Consider the following 21796-nt stretch of genomic DNA (forward strand, 5'->3'; position numbering starts at 1 on the left):
TCACTGAAGAAATCAAAGGGGAAATCAAAAAATACCTAGAAACAAATGACAATGGAGATACGACGACCCAAAACCTATGGGACGCAGCAAAAGCAGTGCTAAGAGGGAAGTTTATAGCAATACAAGCCTACCTCAAGAAACAGGAAACATCTCGAATAAACAACCTAACCTTGCACCTAAAGCAATTAGAGAAAGAAGAACAAAAAAACCCCAAAGCCAGCAGAAGGAAAGAAATCATAAAGATTAGGTCAGAAATAAATGAAAAAGAAATGAAGGAAACAATCGCAAAAATCAATGAAAGTAAAAGCTGGTTCTTTGAGAAGATAAACAAAATTGATAAACCATTAGCCAGACTCATCAAGAGAAAAAGGGAGAAGACTCAAATCAATAGAATTAGAAATGAAAAAGGAGAAGTAACCACTGACACTGCAGAAATACAAAAGATCATGAGAGATTACTACAAGCAACTCTATGCCAATAAAATGGACAACCTGGAAGAAATGGACAGATTCTTAGAAATGCACAAACTGCCGAGACTGAACCAGGAAGAAATAGAAAATATGAACAGACCAATCACAAGCACTGAAATTGAAACTGTGATTAAAAACCTTCCAACAAACAAAAGCCCAGGACCAGATGGCTTCACAGGCGAATTCTATCAAACATTTAGAGAAGAGCTAACACCAATCCTTCTCAAACTCTTCCAAAATATAGCAGAGGGAGGAACACTCCCAAACTCATTCTACGAGGCCACCATCACCCTGATACCAAAACCAGACAAAGATGTCACAAAGAAAGAAAACTACAGGCCAATATCACTGATGAACATAGATGCAAAAATCCTCAACAAAATACTAGCAAACAGAATCCAACAGCACATTAAAAGGATCATACACCATGATCAAGTGGGGTTTATCCCAGGAATGCAAGGATTCTTCAACATACGCAAATCAATCAATGTGATACACCATATTAACAAATTGAAGGAGAAAAACCATATGATCATCTCGATAGATGCAGAGAAAGCTTTCGACAAAATTCAACACCCATTTATGATAAAAGCCCTGCAGAAAGTAGGCATAGAGGGAACTTTCCTCAACATAATAAAGGCCATATATGACAAACCCACAGCCAACATTGTCCTCAATGGTGAAAAACTGAAACCATTTCCACTAAGATCAGGAACAAGACAAGGTTGCCCACTCTCACCACTATTATTCAACATAGTTTTGGAAGTATTAGCCACAGCAATCAGAGAAGACAAAGAAATAAAAGGAATCCAAATCGGAAAAGAAGAAGTAAAGCTGTCACTATTTGCAGATGACATGATACTATACATAGAGAATCCTAAAGATGCTACCAGAAAACTCCTAGAGCTAATCAATGAATTTGGTAAAGTAGCAGGATACAAAATTAATGCACAGAAATATCTTGCATTTCTATACACTAATGACAAAAAATCTGAAAGTGAAATTAAGAAAACACTCTCGTTTACCATTGCAACAAAAAGAATAAAATATCTAGGAATAAACCTACCTAAGGAGACAAAAGACCTGCATGCAGAAAATTATAAGACACTGATGAAAGAAATTAAAGATGATACAAATAGATGGAGAGATATACCATGTTCCTGGATTGGAAGAATCAACATTGTGAAAATGACTCTACTACCCAAAGCAATCTACAGATTCAATGCAATCCCTATCAAACTACCACTGGCATTTTTCACAGAACTAGAACAAAAAATTTCACAATTTGTAGGGAAACACAAAAGACCCCGAAAAGCCAAAGCAATCTTGAGAACGAAAAATGGAGCTGGGGGAATCAGGCTCCTTGACTTCAGACTATATTACAAAGCTTCAGTAATCAAGACAGCTTGGTACTGGCACAAAAACAGAAATATAGATCAATGGAACAGGATAGAAAGCCCAGAGATAAACCCACACACATATGGTCACCTTATCTTTGATAAAGGAGGCAAGCATACACAGTGGAGAAAAGACAGCCTCTTCAATAAGTGGTGCTGGGAAAATTGGACAGGTACATGTAAAAGTATGAAATTAGAACACTCCCTGACACCATGCACAAAAATAAACTCCAAATGGATTAAAGACCTAAGTGTAAGGGCAGACACTATCAAACTCTTAGAGGAAAACATAGGCAGAACACTCTATGACATACATCACAGCAAGATTCTTTTTGACCCAGCTCCCAGAGAAATGGAAATAAGAACACAAATAAACAAATGGGACCTAATGAAACTTAAAAGCTTTTGCACAGCAAAGGAAACCATAAACAAGACCAAAAGACAACCATCAGAATGGGAGAAAATATTTGCAAATGAAGCAACTGACAAAGGATTAATCTCCAAGATTTACAAGCAGCTCATGCAGCTCAATAACAAAAAAACGAACAATCCAATCCAAAAATGGGCAGAAGACCTAAATAGACATTTCTCCAAAGAAGATATACAGATGGCCTACAGACACATGAAAGAATGCTCAACATCATTAATCATTAGAGAAATGCAAATCAAAACTACAATGAGATATCATCTCACACCAGTCAGAATGGCCATCATCAAAAAATCTAGAAACAATAAATGCTGGAGAGGCTGTGGAGGAAAGGGAACACTCTTGCACTGTTGGTGGGAATGTAAATTGATACAGCCACTATGGAGAACAGTATGGAGGTTCCTTAAAAAACTACAAATAGAACTACCATACGACCCAGCAATCCCACTACTGGGCATATACCCTGAGAAAACCATAGGTCAAAAAGAGTCATGTACCAAAATGTTCACTGCAGCTCTATTTACAATAGCCAGGACATGGAAGCAACCTAAATGTCCATCGACAGATGAATGGATAAAGAAGATGTGGCACATATATACAATGGAATATTACTCAGCCATAAAAAGAAATCAAATGGAGGTATTTGTAATGAGGTGGATGGAGTTAGAGTCTGTCATACAGAGTGAAGTAAGTCAGAAAGAGAAAAACAAATACAGTATGCTAACACATATATACGGAATCTAAGGAAAAAAAAAAAAAGGCCATGAAGAACCTAGTGGCAAGACGGGAATAAAGACACAGACCTACTAGAGAATGGACTTGAGGATATGGGGAGGGGGTGGGGTGAGATGTGACAGGGTAAGAGAGTGTCATGGACATATATACACTACCAAATGTAAAATAGATAACTGGTGGGAAGCAGCCGCATAGCACAGGGAGATCAGCTCGGTGCTTTGTGACCATCTAGAGGGGTGGGATGGGGAGGGTGGGAGGGAGGGAGATGCAAGAGGGAAGAGAAATGGGAACATATTGTATATGTATAACTGATTCACTTTGTTATAAAGCAGAAGCTAACACACCATTGTAAGGCAATTATACTTCAATAAAGATGTTTAAAAAAAAAAAAAAAAAAAAGACAAATACTGTATGATTCCATTTATATGAGATACTTAGAGTAGCCAAAATCAGAGAGACAGAAAGTAGAATGGTGGTTGCCAGTGGCTGGAGGAGGGGCAATGAAGAGTTGTTTAATGGATATAGAGATTCAGTTTTATAAAGATGAAAATGCATATGGAGATGGATGGTCGTGATGGCTGCACAATAGTATGAATGTTCTTAATACCACTGAACTACACACTTGAACATAGTTAAGATGGTAAAGTTTATGTTACGTATATTTTATCACAAAAAAATTGGGAAAAAAACCAATTGTGTTAAAGTAGTATAAGGTTATATGACTTTTCAATCTTAGAAAAAAAAGAACAGCAATAATGAAACTGCTGAAAGTAGTCTGAGTGAATTCTGTCAAAATAACACATGGAACATGTGTGTGAAAAATGACAGTGTGCTAGCCAGGCAGTCAGTATATAGAATGATGACGTGGGACAACCTCAAATAGAATAGGCAAAAGCTCTGCTTTAAAGACCAAAGAATTCACAACTTCAAACAAATCACCATAGCTGTGGGCTGTGGGAAAACAATACATGAAACACGCTCTCTGTGCTTGAACCAACTCTGGGCAGATTGTAAATCTAAGGCAAAGTCAAAGAAAGGACTACTGTCTGGAAATAGTAGCTACAGATGCAAACAGTACAACTGACATGACACACAGGCAGAGAGGCAAAGGCCCACATTAAGAGAATCAGCCTAGATGCTGGCAACCAGAAGCACTTATTGATTTACGTATTTAATTGGGATCCTAAAACAGCAGACCAATTAACCTAAAACTTCAAAAGGTATGGGAATTTTTAGCACTTTCTGAAACTACTACTATTATAAAAATATCTTCAGTTTTGCTTTAGATCTTTTTTTTAAAAGCTTCTTGGAAAACTTAAAATAAAATTAAATCTTAATACTAACAGAAAATTATTGTTAAAATAATCCAGGAAATTCTGAGAAATTTACTGGCAACTCTATGGAGAAAATGTGCTACCACTGTTTTTAGATAACCCTAGCTGCTTCTCATTTTTATTACACATTCCACAAATGATTTAATTTTTCTTTTTTTGGGGGGGGCACAGTAAAAGTTTCAGCTTATTACCATACAAGGCCCTTATAGTCAACCTGTTAACTGGATGATTTAAGGAAGGAATGGACACCTAAGTTTTAAAATTCAAGCTATGTACTAGCTGTGTACAAGTTACGATAGTGCACTGCAAACTGGTTTCCTCCCCATCACCAAAACATGAAGCAAACTGCAAATTCTCTTTAGCTTATTTTAGTTTTCCATTTAATGCTCTCCTCTACACTGAACTCAAAATTTTAAACATCTGGTTATTTTAAAAGTTCTGACCAAAAAAACAGTTTTGCGACTATATTTCAAATAATGGATACACTGGCAATAAATGGAAATAAGAGATATAGCCAAAAGTAAATAGTGAACAGGTTTTAAGATGTCTGAAAATTAAAATGTTTGAAACCGGGCTGCCTAGCAAAATGAATGCCCAACTGATTCAAAACATTTTATTTCTAAATAAAGAACGAATAACACAATAGCCACAGATACAGGTCATTAATGTCTCTGTGTTTAAGCTTCCCATTGGGTCACTGAATAGAGAAACGGAGATGGAATGAAGATGGGGAAAAAGGAAGTACAAAGGATAAAGAACAGATACCAGAATCAAACAGAACCACAGTTGTGAAGCGTGGAGGAAAGAGTAAGTAGAGGGAGGAGGAGCTGCGACCCCACCTCTCACCTCCATGCGTGGGCGTCAAGGAGGACTCCTCTCGTGGGATGAGACAGCAAGGAGTCCTTCCTTCTTCTCTGCCTTCCATGTCTCCTTCAAAAGACTAAGAATCCCACAGCTCTGGGCGTTCCCGACAAGATCTGCCCAGACACTGACAGTCTCACCACTAGTACAGCTTTAAGAGGTCGGTATTCATCTCATTATATCCTTTATCTCTATTTAATTCTGTCATCACAAGAAGTCCACAACTTCCAAATCATCCCTTCTCCTAAAAATATGCTGAATATTCCCATTCCCACCCTTCCCCCAAAAGAACATTTCTACACCTTAGTCCATCATAATCAGTCATTAATAGTTATTAACAAAATCCTCTTTATTCATTCCCTTGCTAATTTGAGTCTCACTGAAACCTGGTTCTTCTCTGAGGACACTGTTTCTCCTGCAGCTCTTCTAGGTGGTGAATTTTTCTCTCCCACACTCTGTCCATCTTGCTACTCACTGCCAACTCCAGTCCACTGGCTGGTCTTCCTCCTAAAGTCCCCAACTTTTAGTAACATGTTATCAGACTACACCGCCTACTCCCCCGTTACTGCAGAGATCTAATGACTGTAGTCACACCCCTCACTTCTTGAAGAGCTAAGCTTTGGCTCACTGCCACTCTCTCCAATTCTAGCCCTGTCACAATTCTTGGTGATTCCAATATCCACACGGATGACTGTTCCAACACCCTGTGCCTCACAGTTCACTGACTGTTATTCCATACTCCCTGTAATCTCAGAAACTCCCCCCATAACTAGAACTGTCATTATCAAAACTGCAAACCCACCATAATCTTAATTTCAAGTATCCTACTCCTCAACCACTAGCCCCAATCCTTCCATTTTATTCTCTCTAGTACCCCAAGGCTAACAATTCTTTTGTCTCACAGGGACCTACAGTCCATCAATCCTCTCACCTTTCCCCCATCCGTCACCCCCAATATACCCTCATTACCCTCCTAACCCAACATAGATACTATGGTCCATCATTACAATCACCCCCTCCCCCCCTCATCCCTACTCTCAGCTGATGACTTTACTTCCCATTTCACTAGGAAAATATAAGCAAATAGAAGAGTACCACAAGTTCCCACCACCATTTCTACTCATTACCCTCTGTGACCATATTCCTTCCCTTCTCTCCTGTTACAATGGGTGAAATGTCCATGTACATCTACCAAAGGCCAATTCCTCCACTTGAGCAAAAACATTCCAACTCCTTTTGCCTACTTTAGAATGTAGTTCTCTGCATCATTTTTTCCTGTCTGTGGATCACTCCCAGAAGTAATATAGCATGCTGTTATTTCCTCTCATATTAAAGAAAAATGCTCTCTTGATCTCACTTTCCCTTCCAGTTTCTAGAGGGAGTTCTACTAGCATAAGTTAGAATGCTAACTAATAAATGTAGAAGAAATGACAAAAACAGAAAATCAATATTTTGCAGCCAACAATATAATAACTGATTCAAGCAAGGATCTATAAAAATCTATAACATCACCAAGTAAAATGCTGGGGAACAGGATATTCACACACTGCACAAATTACCTATCAGTTACAAAAGAAAAAATAGAGCTTTATGATGGAAAAATCAGTAGGACACCACCTTAAGTGAGTGAGCAAAGTTATAACAGCACAAAAAATGGGAGAAACTGACATTATGTGCCTCCTGATGTGAAGCAATGGGAAGTATACAACATCATTCATGGAAAATTCTTGCCAAAAACTTTTCAGCTGAATTGTGAGGAAACAATCAGACAAATCCAGATTGTGGGTATTCTATAAGTCAACTATTGTAGACACTTTAAAACTGACTGATCCTGGATCAGGAAAAAACACTGTAAAGAATATTACTGGAATGAGTGAGAAATTTGACTACTATTTTAACGATATTAAATTCCCTTAGTGTGATAATAGCGTCATGCTTATGTAGAAGAATGTCTTTGTGTTTGGAAATTACATATCGGAGTATTTTTTTAAGGATGAAGTGTGATGACGCCTGCAACTTCCTCATCATCAAATATTTTAGAAAAAGGAGTTGTCTCTCCTAACTGTCTCCAATTCCACTCCTCATTCTCTCCTAACCCCATTAAGCTCATCCTCCCCATTCCACCAAAACTCTTCAATGGTCTCTACATTGCTAAATCCCATGGTCTTTCTTAGTCTGTATTTTACTGACCCATCTTCTCACTGAAATGCATTCTTCACTTGGCCACTGGATACCCCACAACCCTGAATTTCCTCCTTTGTTTCTAGCAGCTTCTTCCCAGCTGCCTCTGGATGGTCCCTGCTCACCTCTCCTCAACCTCTAAATGCTGGAGTACTCCAAGGGATCAATTTTTGAACCTCTTTTCTTTTCTACCTACAATCACTCCGTTGGTGTTCTTTACTTACAGAGATCTGTACAATGAAGATTCTCAAATCTTTTATCTCCAGTCTTGACCTCTTCCCTGAACTTTAAACTGGATATCCAACTATCTCCTTGGCATGTCTATTTCAATATATAATAGGCATCTTACATGTGATGAAGAGAATTTCTGAAGTTCCCTTGAAAACCTGTCCAACCCACAGTCTTTATTATCTCAGGATTATTACAATAGCCTCTTGACTGATCTCCCCAATTTTGTCCTTCCCTGCCACTTTAATCTACTCTCAAGTACAGCAGCCAGATTGGTCCTGTTAAAAATAAGTCAGCTCCTCTTTTTATTATATCTGTGGGATGATGGATGCTAACTAAACTTATTGCAGTAATCATTTTACAATATATGTAAGTCAAACTATTATGCTGTACACCTTAAACTTATACAGTAACATATGTCAATTATATGTCAATAAAACTGGAAAAAAAACCAAGTCAGATCTTATTGCTCCTCAGCTTAAACACTCCAATGGTTTCTCATCTCACTCAGAGATGTTCAAGCCCTTAAAATGGTCTGCAAGACCCTCATGATCTGGCCCCATTACCTCTCTGACATCATCCATTATTCTCTCCTTCACTCACTCACTGTGGTCACACTGTTCTCTGTGCTGCTCCTCAAACACACTAGATAAGCCACAGCTTCAAGGCCACTCACTTGTTATACCCTCTGCTCGCACACTCTCCTCTGCATGGCTCACCCCCGACCTCCACTTCCTTTAGTCTCTGCTCAAATATTTTTCTTATTAAAGACTTATCTGTCTCCCCTTAACCAGAAATATAAGCTTTATGAGGTCAAGGATTTGTATGTTTTGCTCACATGGTGTCTAGAATGGTTCTTGGCATATGCTCAATATTTGAAGGAAAGTTGAGGCACTGCAGGATGATGAGTAGAAAAAAGACCAGATATCCTTTTCACCTGTGTCTAATTAATCAGGAGATAACTAAGAAAAAGAGGACTTTTATCATATCTAATCTCCTTTAAGATTACAGACAAAGAAACATGTCATTATCTGTTCATATTCTGGATGAAATTTCAAAGATTAAAATACACGGCTTGCAGTATCTACAACAAAAAATTATTATCACATAAATTATTAGGGGAGGTTATTTAACATATGAGATCAAACTCATTATGCTTCATTTATATGTATATTACAAATTCCCTAATGAGGCACATTCATAGATAAAGTCTCAATATGCTAATTACATGTGTTACTTTCTCTACTCATCAAAATGAGTCAGGCAGGATACCTTATTAGCAACACATTGAGATGGGCAATGCTACTCCACATCAAAACAATGGATTACAACGTTCCTTAAAAATCTTAAAATTCAACATTTTTAATCATTTATAATCTCAATAACGCTGTATTATCACACCTTCATGAGGAACTAAAACATCAAGAGAAAGAGTAGTTCACTCCAGTTGTTACACCCATGTACCTGTTATCTGCCTCCCTTAACACTTACCCTCGAAGAATTAAACTCCTAATGTTACTATATTGTATAATCCAACGTAAAAAGATAGGAAGTTTAAACAGTCTAAACTAAAATTTCTTTCAAGCCACGCCAAGTGCAGCAACTGTTAGTGATTATTAAGAGTACTTGTTTTTCTGCAGAGTTTAATATTTTGGAAATTCAAGCCACAGAAAAACTGATGCATGATATACTATAATCTCATACTGACCCTCTGTGGTTTACTGAAGTATAACATCAAAAAAGTCCTGCGGTTCAGGGTAATTGTTACTGGGAACATACATTTCTTAAGACACAAATTCAACAAAATACACGTGTGACACGAATAGTACTCTGTAGCTTACAAAGTACTCTATAATATCTCAAATTAAGCAAGAAAGGTATTATTAGTCCCACTTTCCAAATAAGTAAACTGAGATCCTGAAAGAGTAGTTCATTTTTCTCATTTAACATGTCTAGTATGTAAAAGACCCCTTACATTTACATACACAAAGAAAACGCACGCACGCACTTGTGTGCACATCCATACCAAAGATTCACAGGGTAATAATACCCCATACGGGGCCTTCAAAAATACTATGGTTAAAGACTTTAAAAAATGCATTATATAGCAAAATATCAACTTTCCTTCATTCATCTAAGAGTAAAAATTACATAGCGAATGTTGATGATAATTCCATGAAACTGGCACTTTCATCATTGTTGAAGGCATTAAAAACCGGTACAACCCTTTTGGAAAGCAATTTGGCAGTAATCTCAAGACACAAAAAGTGTCCGTGTCCTTTCCTAGTAATTCCATTTCTGGGAAGCTAGCCTATGAAAATAATTTAAAATATGGAAAAAGCTATAGATTATTTATAACATTCTAGATGCTTGGCATCTGAGATTTAAAATTTGAGGCTTGGACACTGGTAGTTTTAACAGCTTGTGAGAGAACCACAGGTTGATCCACAGCATATGTAAAGTGGCTATGTGAGTGAGGAAGTCATGTTACTAACTGATGAGTGAGCCTGACTGCCAGCATTAGCTTCTCCTTGTGGTCTCTACAAGTTCTCACATGCACAGACGTTTCTAAAATGGGGTAGGTGGGGGGGAATGAGCATCTTTGTTAAAAAATTGTTTTTATAAGTAAAAGGCCCTAAAATAGCAAGCCTATTACTTGGCTGGTGATAAAAGTGAAGAGATCTAAGGAAGTACTGATATTTGTGGGTTTGGGAATTGTAACAGCCTTAGATCAAATTTCTTTTCAATGCCATGGGCCTATTGTAATGAAAGATCAGAAACATGACTAAAATATTCAACAACAGAGAAATGATAAATTAAACCACAATCTACCTAATCACTCAGTGGCCGAATAAGGGTAATGGAATTACAGATGCTAATTTTTCATTTTACATTTTCAAAATATTTTAAATGACATTAATATCACATCCACAAATAGCAAAGTCAAGATAAAAATGTACTGCTAAATATAAGAGGGAACAGTCGCTAAATTCATCACATGAGATCAGCATTACCCTGATACCAAAAGCTAATTAAGGATATTTCAAGAAATGAAAACTATAGACAAATATTCCTCATTAACACAGGTTCAAAAATCTTTTATGAAACATTACTAAACTGAGTCCAGGAATATAAAAAAAGTACAATGAACCATGACTAAGTGAGGTTTATCCTAGGAAAACTGTACTGCTTAAATCTTCCTATGTATCACTTTTTGGTATTTGCACTACATAACTGTACTAATAAAGACAAAGGTTAGATCTGGCCCACTCAAAATAGCTCTAAAATATTTAATATAAAACTTTGCAATCAACTTTATTTTAAATCTTCTTTCTCAAATAGTCACCTGAATACCTCAATTTAAAATACGTTCATTTAAAATATCTTCATTCAATAAGCTCATTCTAAGATTAGAATTAAGCTACAATTACGACATACTTGACTGAAAGACAGAATCCAACATTTCCTGGAATCATAAATCCAAGGGCCTCATATAAAAAAATTTCTTCACACATCTCTGAGTGGTATGGTTGTATTGCCTTATTGTGAGACTTACTGACAAAGGACACTCAACTCCTTAAAGCAGCCTCTGTGCTCTTCTGATGAACAATCCTAATGATATAGAGAATTCCTCTTTACCTTACACTGAAATCTACTTTCCTTCAACTTTTATCCACTGGTAAAAGCACTGACTTCTGAGGTAGTATGTGAGATTAAGTCTCTGTTTACATACTCAGCCTCCAAGTACTTGAAAATAACTATTAAGTCACTTTTTAGACTTTTCCTCTCCAGGCTAAATTAATTGAGTTCTCTCAACCACTGTTCATATGATAACACTACTAAACTTCATTTTTTCTTACCACCACTTCCTGCAAAAGCCAAACATTTAAAACAAATGGGTTATAACATAGCACCATGTTCCTATAGAAATAGGCAGAAGATATGTGTATATCCTAATAAATTTACTGCAAGAGTCAATCAATCCTCAAATATCAAAATATCCTAGTTCCCCCCCCCCAAATAAAAACAACCTAAGAAAACAGATGTTTTACTCTCTGCAAAAACATACTAGTGTAAGAAACAGAAGTAACTGAATATAGAACAGTTAATGCAATGGTGCTCTAAGTAGTATTTTTTCATCTAGAGACGAATTGAGGCTAAAAGAATTGAATCCTTGTCAAAAATTATACCTACCTTTAAAAGATATACATATATGTAAAAAGCAGTAATTTGCAAAAAACCCCCACATTATTTGCAAAGGTACATGCTGATTTGCCCAGGATTGTTAAGAAAAAATGCATATGCTAGAAAACAACCCTCATTTATCCTAGCTTTTCTTTGTTTAGCTTTGACGTGGTTTTAATGTTATTGTACTAATATTGGGTTATTGAACTCTTCAAGGCAGTTATAAAAACCACTTACGATGCTATACTTCTTTGTTCAAAAATATTCAAAAATTGCACAATTGAGATGAAAAACTATGTATTACATATTTTGTGTTAGTGAAACCTCACTAATTGGTCTAGTAGCAGTTACTGGAGAAAAGTCCACTTATTAATAACATATTTTGAAAAAAAGTTTAATGACTTCAGAATACATGGTGCCTGGATTCAAATTTCTATAACCTGAGAATACTGGAATCAAACCTAGGAAAGGTCTACTTTCATAAATGGATAATTTGTAGTTAGTAAATTAAAGAGACAAAGAATAAGCCGCAGGAGTAGAAAACGCTGGTGCTAAAGTGAATTAAATCAGGCATGCAAATATCACGTTATCTTCCTCACCAAAACACTCCTTGAAAATGTGATTTTTTTAAGTTTATGTTTCCAAAGAGTTGATCTTCTTTTCTTTTATATCCAACATCCCAAAACGAAGGAAAACAAGTGAACATTTAGTTAGTATCTAATTCTTACCTGGAACCCACTTAATTTCCATTTCCATATCATTTTCTTTGCCTTTCTTTTCTTTTTCTTGAATAACTTGCAAGAGCTGCCTATATTTAGCAATTTGTTCTTCATCATCCTTCTGGCTTCTTTTTGTTTTCCCATCTTTTTCTACACTGACTCCATCATCACCTAACAAAAAAATCAATTTCATTTAATACACAGAAATAATTTACTTCTAACTTCAGTGTTTAATCTCAGTCACTGCAGCACCCTTCTAAACAACGTCAGATACACTATAACAACAGAATATCAAAATCAGACTTAAATTTCTTAATACAAAATGAATTAAATGACTTAGGTCTTGTTTATAATAAAAATCAGTTGCAATATAAGTTAGCATGGTCACAATATTATACTTGGGAATCTCTTTTTATTAAAATTCATATTTCAAAATAATCCTGTAGTCATGTAACATCCTTGGACTTTTCCACCCTACAAGCAAGATAGCAGGGATGGCACTTTTTTCCTCTTTATGTCTCCCACCATCCAACAGTGTGGCTTTAAAATGTATGGTCAATAAAAGGAGCCTGAATAGTGTTGGGATGCATCTGATAAATGGATTTAGCCATTCATGCTGATGATACAGATAAAGGAAGTTGCCTGTAATCCAAAACAAAGAATAATGAGTCCTTTCCATTTGATAGTGAGCAAGCATGCTTACTCTCAGGATCTCATTAATACATTAAGAATAAAAATGAATAAATTAGAAGTTTGTGCAATTAATTTCCTCATGTGGAAAATACTCACTTTTACATTTCCTAATTTCATAAAAATAATTATAATACAACGGAACAGTATAAAATTCATGGGCAAAAAATACCAAAGAAAACTAATACGTGAAAAGTTTGTTTGCTCTATATTTCCACTGTAATTCTCCAAGTCAAAAACATAAATTAAGAACCTGGGTTTTAATGTAAAACATACAGACTTACTGAATTGACTAAATGTCCCTAGTAAAGGAAAATTTAGAAGTAGCATACAGAAGACCCTCCCTTCTATGAGCTATGGCTAACTGGTCACTGAATATGTCTGACATTATTAAGCATTCACCTGTGAAACATCAATGTTAACAGACTGTCCTTACATTTTCAAAAAGGTGTTGTGAAAAAAATTGTTTAAGTAAATGTTTTTATAGTTTTTTTCTCTAAATGAATAAAAAATAGTCCACGACATTCTTTCCATCCTATCACACTTTTACATTTTCAAACAGCTGAAATTCATTTTTTTCCTGTTTGTGCTTTGTGCCACAATAATAATGTTGGATGGAATTCTGTCATGTATCCCGTAATTCAATGGATAAAACATCAGGAACACATTAACAAAATGGCAATGTATTTCTTTCTATTAAAAGCTTACTTCTGAAAACATAATTAGAAGCAAGCTCCTTCCAGGTTGAAATTTTAGTGGTAAGTCTCTGATGGCCTACTTTAAATTGATTTTTTTTCCAGTACTAAAATTTTACTTTCTGAATCTCTAAAATGTGGGTTAACTCATGGAAGTCTGTTTTTTCCCAATTCAAGGACAAAACTTTGTGACTTAATAATATAAAGGGAGTAAAAAATTAACTGTAAATGTAAGAAACCCTGGTACGATCTCTTATAAACTACAACAGGAACATACAGTAACTCTAAGGCATTCAAATATACTAATGTATCTATCAGAGGTACTAAACTATAGATTAAAGTGACTTTGCAATCAATTAAAATACTGAAGAAAAATAAAAATGCATGCTTTAAAAAAGTTAATTAGTATATTTCAAACAAAAAGCCATTAATCCTTAAAGTTTTAGAAGTAAAAACATATGACATGAGGTAGTATGCTAAGACTTTACATACATTATCTCAATTTTTCCAACCATGAGTAGGTACTAATATGATCCTCATTTCATACCTTTGGAAAGAAAGGCTTGAGGGCTAAGAAAACCTAACCTAAGTAACTTCACTATGTGGTGAAGTCAGGATTTGAAATCAGCAAAGCCCAAGACCTTAACAAGAATATACTGACAAATTAATGGTTATCCTCCCATAATATTTCCTGCCCTAATGTATTCAATGTCATTTCAAAATCTAGTTAAGTTCTCCCAAACCAAACAAAGAAAACCTATTTGGAAAACTTGTATTCAGTCTTCTCAAGAATACATGGAATGATCTTTTTTCCTTTATCTTAGAGCTGCTACTAAAGAAAAACTATCCAGAATTTTCAGAAAAGTGCTAAATGACCATATAGGTATATAAATAAAAGAAAAAGTAGATAAATTAGTGTATCTGTGGGGGTAAAAAATGTAAAGGCTATTTGAGAAAGACTCAGCTGTTCTGTATACACTAAAAATAACATGGTCACTCAACTGTTTGGAATGCCAAAGAAATTAACAAGCAACAGCCATCAAGGTCTTAAATGTGAAGGCTTTTGTGCCCATATAAGTACCACTGTAAATCATACACTTTTTCAAAGACTATTAGATACCTAAGAAATTATGTGGTTTTATTTATTTTTATTTTTATTTATTCATTTATTTATTTATTCATTCATTTATGGCTGTGTTGGGTCTTCGTTTCTGTGCAAGGGCTTTCTCTAGTTGTGGCAAGTGGGGGCCACTCTTCATCACAGTGCACGGGCCTCTCACTGTCGCGGCCTCTCTTGTTGTGGAGCACAGGCTCCAGACACGCAGGCTCAGCAATTGTGGCTCACGGGCCTAGTCGCTCCGTGGCATGTGGGATCCTCCCAGACCAGGGTTCGAACCCGTGTCCCCTGCATTGGCAGGCAGATTCTCAACCACTGCGCCACCAGGGAAGCCCTGTGGTTTTATTAATATGAGATTTCTGAACAAAGAAACTGCAATGATTAAACGTGATTCTCCATTCAATGCGTGAACAGAGTTCAAGAGTAATACTTTATGAAAAACTTAGATCAGTGAAGCAGTATCTTCAGTAGCCTAAAATCATAGGATCTTAAGAAAGTTAAGGTTTAATGGTCCTATGATAATACTAAAGAAGCATTTTAGGATTTATTTAATTTTACATTTATAAAATTATAAATTATAAAAACAATATATATGCAAAAGAAAAACCAAAAGGACAAATATGAAAAATGTCAGGCTATAAATAAAAGTAAGAATATTCACTCCTGCTAATTTAAAATACTTTATGTTTAACTTTTATGGTTCTTCATTTGCTGTCAGCACATAATTCTATCTTACTTATAATTGTGCATGGTTGGGAATTCATCTAATAAATGAAAATGAAAGTGTGAAGATATCTGGGAGAGAGTACCAACCAAAAACTAATAAGAAATTACAATCAGGGCTTCCCTGGTGGCGCAGTGGTTGATAATCTGCCTGCCAATGCAGGGGACGTGGGTTCGGGCACTGGTCTGGGAGGATCCCACATGCCGTGGAGCAACTAGGCCCGTGAGCCACAACTACTGAGCCTGCGCGTCTGGAGCCTGTGCTCCGCAACAAGAGAGGCCGCGACAGTGAGGGGCCCGCGCACTGCGATGAAGAGTGGCCCCCGCTTGCCGCAACTAGAGAAAGCCCTCGCACAGAAACAAAGACCCAACGCAGCCAAAAATAAATAAATAAATAAATAAAATTAAAAAAAAAAAGAAAAGAAAAGAAATTACAATCAAGCAACCAAATTTCCAAACAGAGCCAGATCCAATATAAGGGAAAAGGGGTTTTTTGGCCCTATTTTTAAAAAAGGAACTATTTTAAGCAAACAACATATATAATTTTAAAATACACCATCGATCGTTTTAATTGTCAAAAAAATTTTTAGATAAAGATATAGACAATCTGAGAACTTCTGCTTCCATTAATGGGAAGCTAGGTACACTTCAGACCAACCATTTTACTGAGGACATCAAGTTGGATGAAGTGTTTAAAAAAATCTTTTTAAAAGATTCAGAGGGATTTAAAAAAGAAAAAAAGAAAACTTCAAAGAACTGACAAATTAGTGAAGAATTACCAAGTCAAAATCAAGGAGAAGATGGTGATCAGAGAGACGACCCCAGTGTTCAAGACCTATTTGCCCTGAGTGCATGTACTGATCTACCAAAGAAACAGCTGTGAGACTAACCTATAGTTCTGGCAGCCTGGCAGGCCAAGAAGACAAAGTTAAAGAACCAACTAGTACCCCCACATTTAGTAGGGACCCAAAAGGATATACTCCAGGGCAAGGGTCAACCAGAAGTAAACTAGCTCTCACACAGACTTGCATCACCCACTAGGTCCAGGGAACCTCAAGTCTTAAAACTTGGAGTGAAGTGGTTCCAGAATGACCAGAGTAAATGAAAGTCCTCTCTGATGAGACACTCTCACCTCAAATATCATACCAGCACAAAAAGTTAACCAGGCATACAAGTGAACAGGAGAAGTATCTTGTAAAGTAACAGAAATCAACCCCAAAAGATTTGAAATAAATACTGAAATTATCAGACATACACTACAAAAACATGTTTCCTTTGTTTACAGAAACAAAAGAAGGCACTGAAAAATAACTGCAATGAGTAAAAAACGTTAAAAAGTGATATTGCTGATCTGAAAAATAGTCAAACTGGACTTTTACAAGTAAAAAAATATAATAATCAAAATTAACTCAATGAACAGTCCATCAGCAGATTCAACACTGCTGAAAAGAGAATTAGTGGACTGGAAGATAGGTAAGAAAAAATATTCAGAAAGCAGCACAGAAATACAATAGATAAAAAATACAGGAGAGAAACAACATGGAAGTTACAGTGAAAAGATCTAACATATATTTAATTGGAGTCCCAGAGGAGAGGGGAGAAGAAATACCTGAACAGATAATGGCTGAGAATAGTTCAAAACTGATTGAAAGATACCATGCCACAAATGCAAGAAACCCAACAAACCCCAAGCACAATAAATTAAAAAAATCTATTCTTAGTTCATATTAAAACTGCAGAAAAACAAAAAGGATGAGAAAACTTTAAAAGCAGTCAATGAGGGCTTCCCTGGTGGCACAGTGGTTAAGAATCCGCCTGCCAATGCAGGGGACACGGGTTCAAGCCCTGGTCCGGGAAGATCCCACATGCCATGCAGCAAGTGAGCCCGTGCGCCACAACTACTGAGCCTGTGCTCTAGAGCCTGCAAGCCACAACTACTGAGCCTGCGTGCCACAACTACTGAAGCCCGTACACCTAGAGCCTGTGCTCTGCAACAAGAGAAACCAATACAATGGGAAGCCCACGCACCGCAACGAAGAGTAGCCCCCACTCGCTGCAACTAGAGAAAGCCCGCGTGCAGCAACGAAGACCCAACACAGACAAAAAAATAAAATAAAATAAAATAAAATAATTAAATTAAAAAAAAAAAAGCAGTCAATGAATAAAATCCAGGCAACCTTCAAAAGACTGAAAAAAGTAGACTGACAGCTGACTTCTCAAAAACAACAATGAAGCCAGAAGCCAGCAGGATATTATCTCAACGTGGAGACAGGAGGACTGTCCACCTAGAATTTTTTTACCAGTGAAAATATCTTCACAAATGAAGGCAAAAAAGGAAATTTTTAGACTAAACTAAAATTCAAGAGTTTGACACCAGTAGATACTACTGGAAATTATCAAAGATATACTTAGGGCAGAAGGAAAATGATCCCAGACAGAAGTATGAGATTTAGAAAAGAATAGGGAGCAAAAGTAGTATGGAAAATGTGGGTAAATTGAAACAAAAGAGTAATATTAACGTCCTATGTTACTTAAGAATTACAATATACAGAATAGCATGAAAGTTGTTTTAAGATTCCTTGTATTCTCTAGGAGGGTAAAAAATATTAATTAGCATTAAACTTTTTTTTTAAAACATGTTATTATTATTATTTTTTTAATTAATTTATTTATTTATGGCTGTGCTGGGTCTTCATTTCTGTGCGAGGGCTTTCTCCAGTTGCGGCGAGCGGGGGCCACTCTTCATCGCGGTGCGCAGGCCTCCCACTATCGCGGCCTCTCCTGTTGCCGAGCACAGGCTCCAGACGCGCAGGCTCAGCAGCTGTGGCTCACGGGCTTAGTTGCTCCGCGGCATGTGGGATCCCCCCAGACCAGGGCTCGAACCCGTGTCCCCCGCACTAGCAGGCAGACTCTCAACCACTGAGCCACCAGGGAAGCCCAGCATTAAACTTTAATAAGGATACAAGTCATGATTTCTAGGATAATCACTAAATGAACAGAAAGAGTCTACTTTGTAAACAATTGAGCAGAAAAATGGAATGTAAAAAATAATCCAAAAGAAGCTCTTAGTTTAAAAAAGGGGGGGTAATAAAGCATTTTACTAGTTTAAGTGATGCATAACTACAACAATCATGACTAGTCTAAAAGGCCAGACTTTTTTTGTGAGGTCAGGGTTTCAAAGTGTTTTTGGTTAAAGAAATTCAGGCTAAGAAAACACCTTTAAATAAAAAATTTCAATTACTCTCTAAAAGTGTATATAATACTGTGTATGTGAGCTTGCTTCACAGACAGTTTGAAGATTAGTTTGATATTTCCTTTTAAGCTACTGTCAAACTTATTTCCATTAGTAAGTCTAGATTAGGTATCTAAATGCTTACAAATGTAGAACACCAAAAGATGAACAGTACCTTGTAGCTCCTCTTCTATCTCTTCTTCATCTTCACTAGAGGAAGCTAAGTAGGCTTGAAAATCCATGTCCAAAAGCTCTTCCTTTTTAAATTTCCTGTTGAGTGTTGTAATTCTTTCATGATCTGTCTCATCCCAAGTGATCTCCACCTTTCACCAATGAATAAGAAAAAAACAACAAATAAAAATGGAAATGTCAGCAACCCAAACTTGTTAAAGAATATTTATCGTTAACTTGTATGTTTAACAGTAAACTAAAAAAGTTAAGACGTGCTAAAACAAATAATAAATAACATGCTTAATGAAAAGTTTTCTACCTGTGGAAAGGGAACCATTTCAATTAACCTGTGCCTTCATCCTCCTAACTCTTTACTATATGAAAGGTACTCTATTATTTGGAGTAAAAATTCATCAGTGTATGGACTGATTGTGGTGAAAAGAAACAAGAAAATGCACTAGTGAAATAAGTAACATTACTATGAATGAGTCAAGACATGTTTTTCACCTGGAATTCTAGGCATTTCAGGAGGTCTACAAACTGTCTGAAATTTGCTGATAAAGCTTTCAACACAATCTCAGTGTGGTCCATTTTCCAAAAGAGATTAAGAGCCACTGATGAAAAAGGCATCTATTCATTGGAAGTACAGTAAACCCCCACGACACAGGAATTCATCTATAACATCATCGGTCTTGTGATTGGCTCCTGTCCTCTATGCAGCCCCCATTCTCAGAGTCCAGTTAGAGGTTTAATCTTCATGACAGGGCGGGTCCCACATCCTTGCTTTTTTTCCCCCTCAGGCTAATCTTTCCAGTTCCAGACAACAAAATGGGCACCAAGAGATCCAATCCTTAAAATAGTTGCCATTGTCAGAGAAATTCCAGCTAGTCACCATTCAGAATTATTCTTATTCTGATAATTAAGACTGAGCTGATAACCACAAAACCACTGATGGAACTGGAACAGATGTGGATGATACAGCCAGACCGTAGAAACTCCAGACTGGCTGGCTGGATAGGCTTGCCCATTTTTTAGTCTTGAAAATAACATGATCCTACATTTTATGTGACTGAATCTTTTAGACTTCACTTACTGCATACTGGTGGGGTTTCCCTGTACTCAGTAACTAATTAAGGCCACACAGTACCCACAGGCTGCAAGTGATAGATACAGCAGCTCTCTTTCTGCCACTGGCCTATCCTCAGAAGAGCACAGTGGCTTGTCACAAGAAAGGCAATGAGAAGCCTGTATGGCTGCTGCAGAGTCCAGCTGTGGATAGAAGGTATATGGAGTAGAAGAGCACAGAAACTAGGCAGCTAAGTAACAAACTAATTCAATAAAAATCTTTTGGTTGTTCATTATTAAGCATTAATGTGACATCTAGTAGTCCTGAATTATTCTACTTCAATTGTTTTTAGAATTTTGGATCATATCTGCAGAAAAAATGTGTTTCTATTTTAAATTTCCACTGGTTTTAACTGTGATTTGAAGTAATCTGTTACCTCCTTACCCCTACTCCCTAGGATATTAATAACTAACATATTACTTATTAAAGAATCTAGTTAAGTAACACTGTATGGGAAAGATAGAAGAGAAAAAAGAAACATTTGCAGGTAATTGACTCAGGCTTAAAGGCACAACAAAAATTTGAAAATAGGTTCCAACACATGTGGGAGATAAAAATGCAAATACACCTGTGGTTGATTTCTATTTGTACTTATGCTTTAAAATTTTGAATCCTTTCCATTTCTAAAGATGCTGTAAGTAAATAACTCTTTTCTTAAAGAAATGGAGTCCAGCTATATATTTTCTAAAGTTAAGAAATACCGTTGATGTTCCCATTGCAGCAGATGTGAAATATCTTGGCTTATATGCTGCTAAATCCACTTCTGAGGCTACATCCTTGGGCTCATCATCAAAAGTAATATCATCTGGTATAAACCTAAGAAACAAAGAAAAAAAACAATTTTATTTAAACATATGCTGCAGTGATAAACAACCAGAGTTTAGATTCTCTTCTAATTAGGTATAGTGTATACATACACACCATATAAGAGATTCTACAGAACACACATGTAGATAAAGCAAACAATGTTAGAAATAACCTTGGCACAAAATTTCTGAAATTCCTAAGCTATAAATCTGTAATTCCACCAAATTTGAGTGAAGTCTGTGTAGGCAGAAACCCTGCGTTAGGAGTCAGTTAATACGAGTCAGGTGTAAACACACATGGGTCCCTCATGTTTCAAAAAGACCTAGACTCCTGATAGCTCAGTCATTGGCTTGCTATATGATATTCTGAAGATCAAATAGAATTATTAATGGGTAAGTGCTCTGAATATAAAGTATCATAGATCTGAGGTGTCACTGAAAATAAGGAAAAGCTTAAAGTTGATTCTTCAAGACTAAAAAAATCTTAACAATTTTATAATTTTTTCCACAAATAAATAGTTGTTAAATGTAAATTAGCCACTGTAATTGTTTGACAATTCTTAGGCATCAGGCTAAGGAATGGGAGGAAAAAAGCAAAGAGAAATGATCCATGGTTATTATATTTAGGTTTTGTAATTTATATAGGAGATTTTATTTCCACACATGAAAAAGCACCTGCTGTATATTGCATTTTTGAGG

General features: G+C 36.3%; 1 protein-coding gene across 3 annotated transcripts in view; it reads right to left on the reverse strand.

The window, feature by feature from the left end:
• ESF1 (ESF1 nucleolar pre-rRNA processing protein homolog) overlaps positions 1-21796 on the reverse strand; it is a 65857-nt gene that overhangs the window by 31032 nt on the left and 13029 nt on the right. For all 3 annotated transcript variants that reach the window (XM_059896054.1, XM_059896055.1, XM_059896056.1), the window contains exons 7-9: positions 20993-21107; positions 19170-19317; positions 12547-12708 (exon numbers count right to left, since the gene is read on the reverse strand). In XM_059896054.1, coding sequence (XP_059752037.1) covers positions 12547-12708; positions 19170-19317; positions 20993-21107 — 425 coding nt within the window. The remainder of the gene's footprint in view (positions 1-12546; positions 12709-19169; positions 19318-20992; positions 21108-21796) is intronic.

This window comes from Balaenoptera ricei, chromosome 15 (genome assembly GCF_028023285.1).
Source record: "Balaenoptera ricei isolate mBalRic1 chromosome 15, mBalRic1.hap2, whole genome shotgun sequence".
NCBI classification, from domain to species: Eukaryota; Metazoa; Chordata; class Mammalia; order Artiodactyla; family Balaenopteridae; genus Balaenoptera; species Balaenoptera ricei.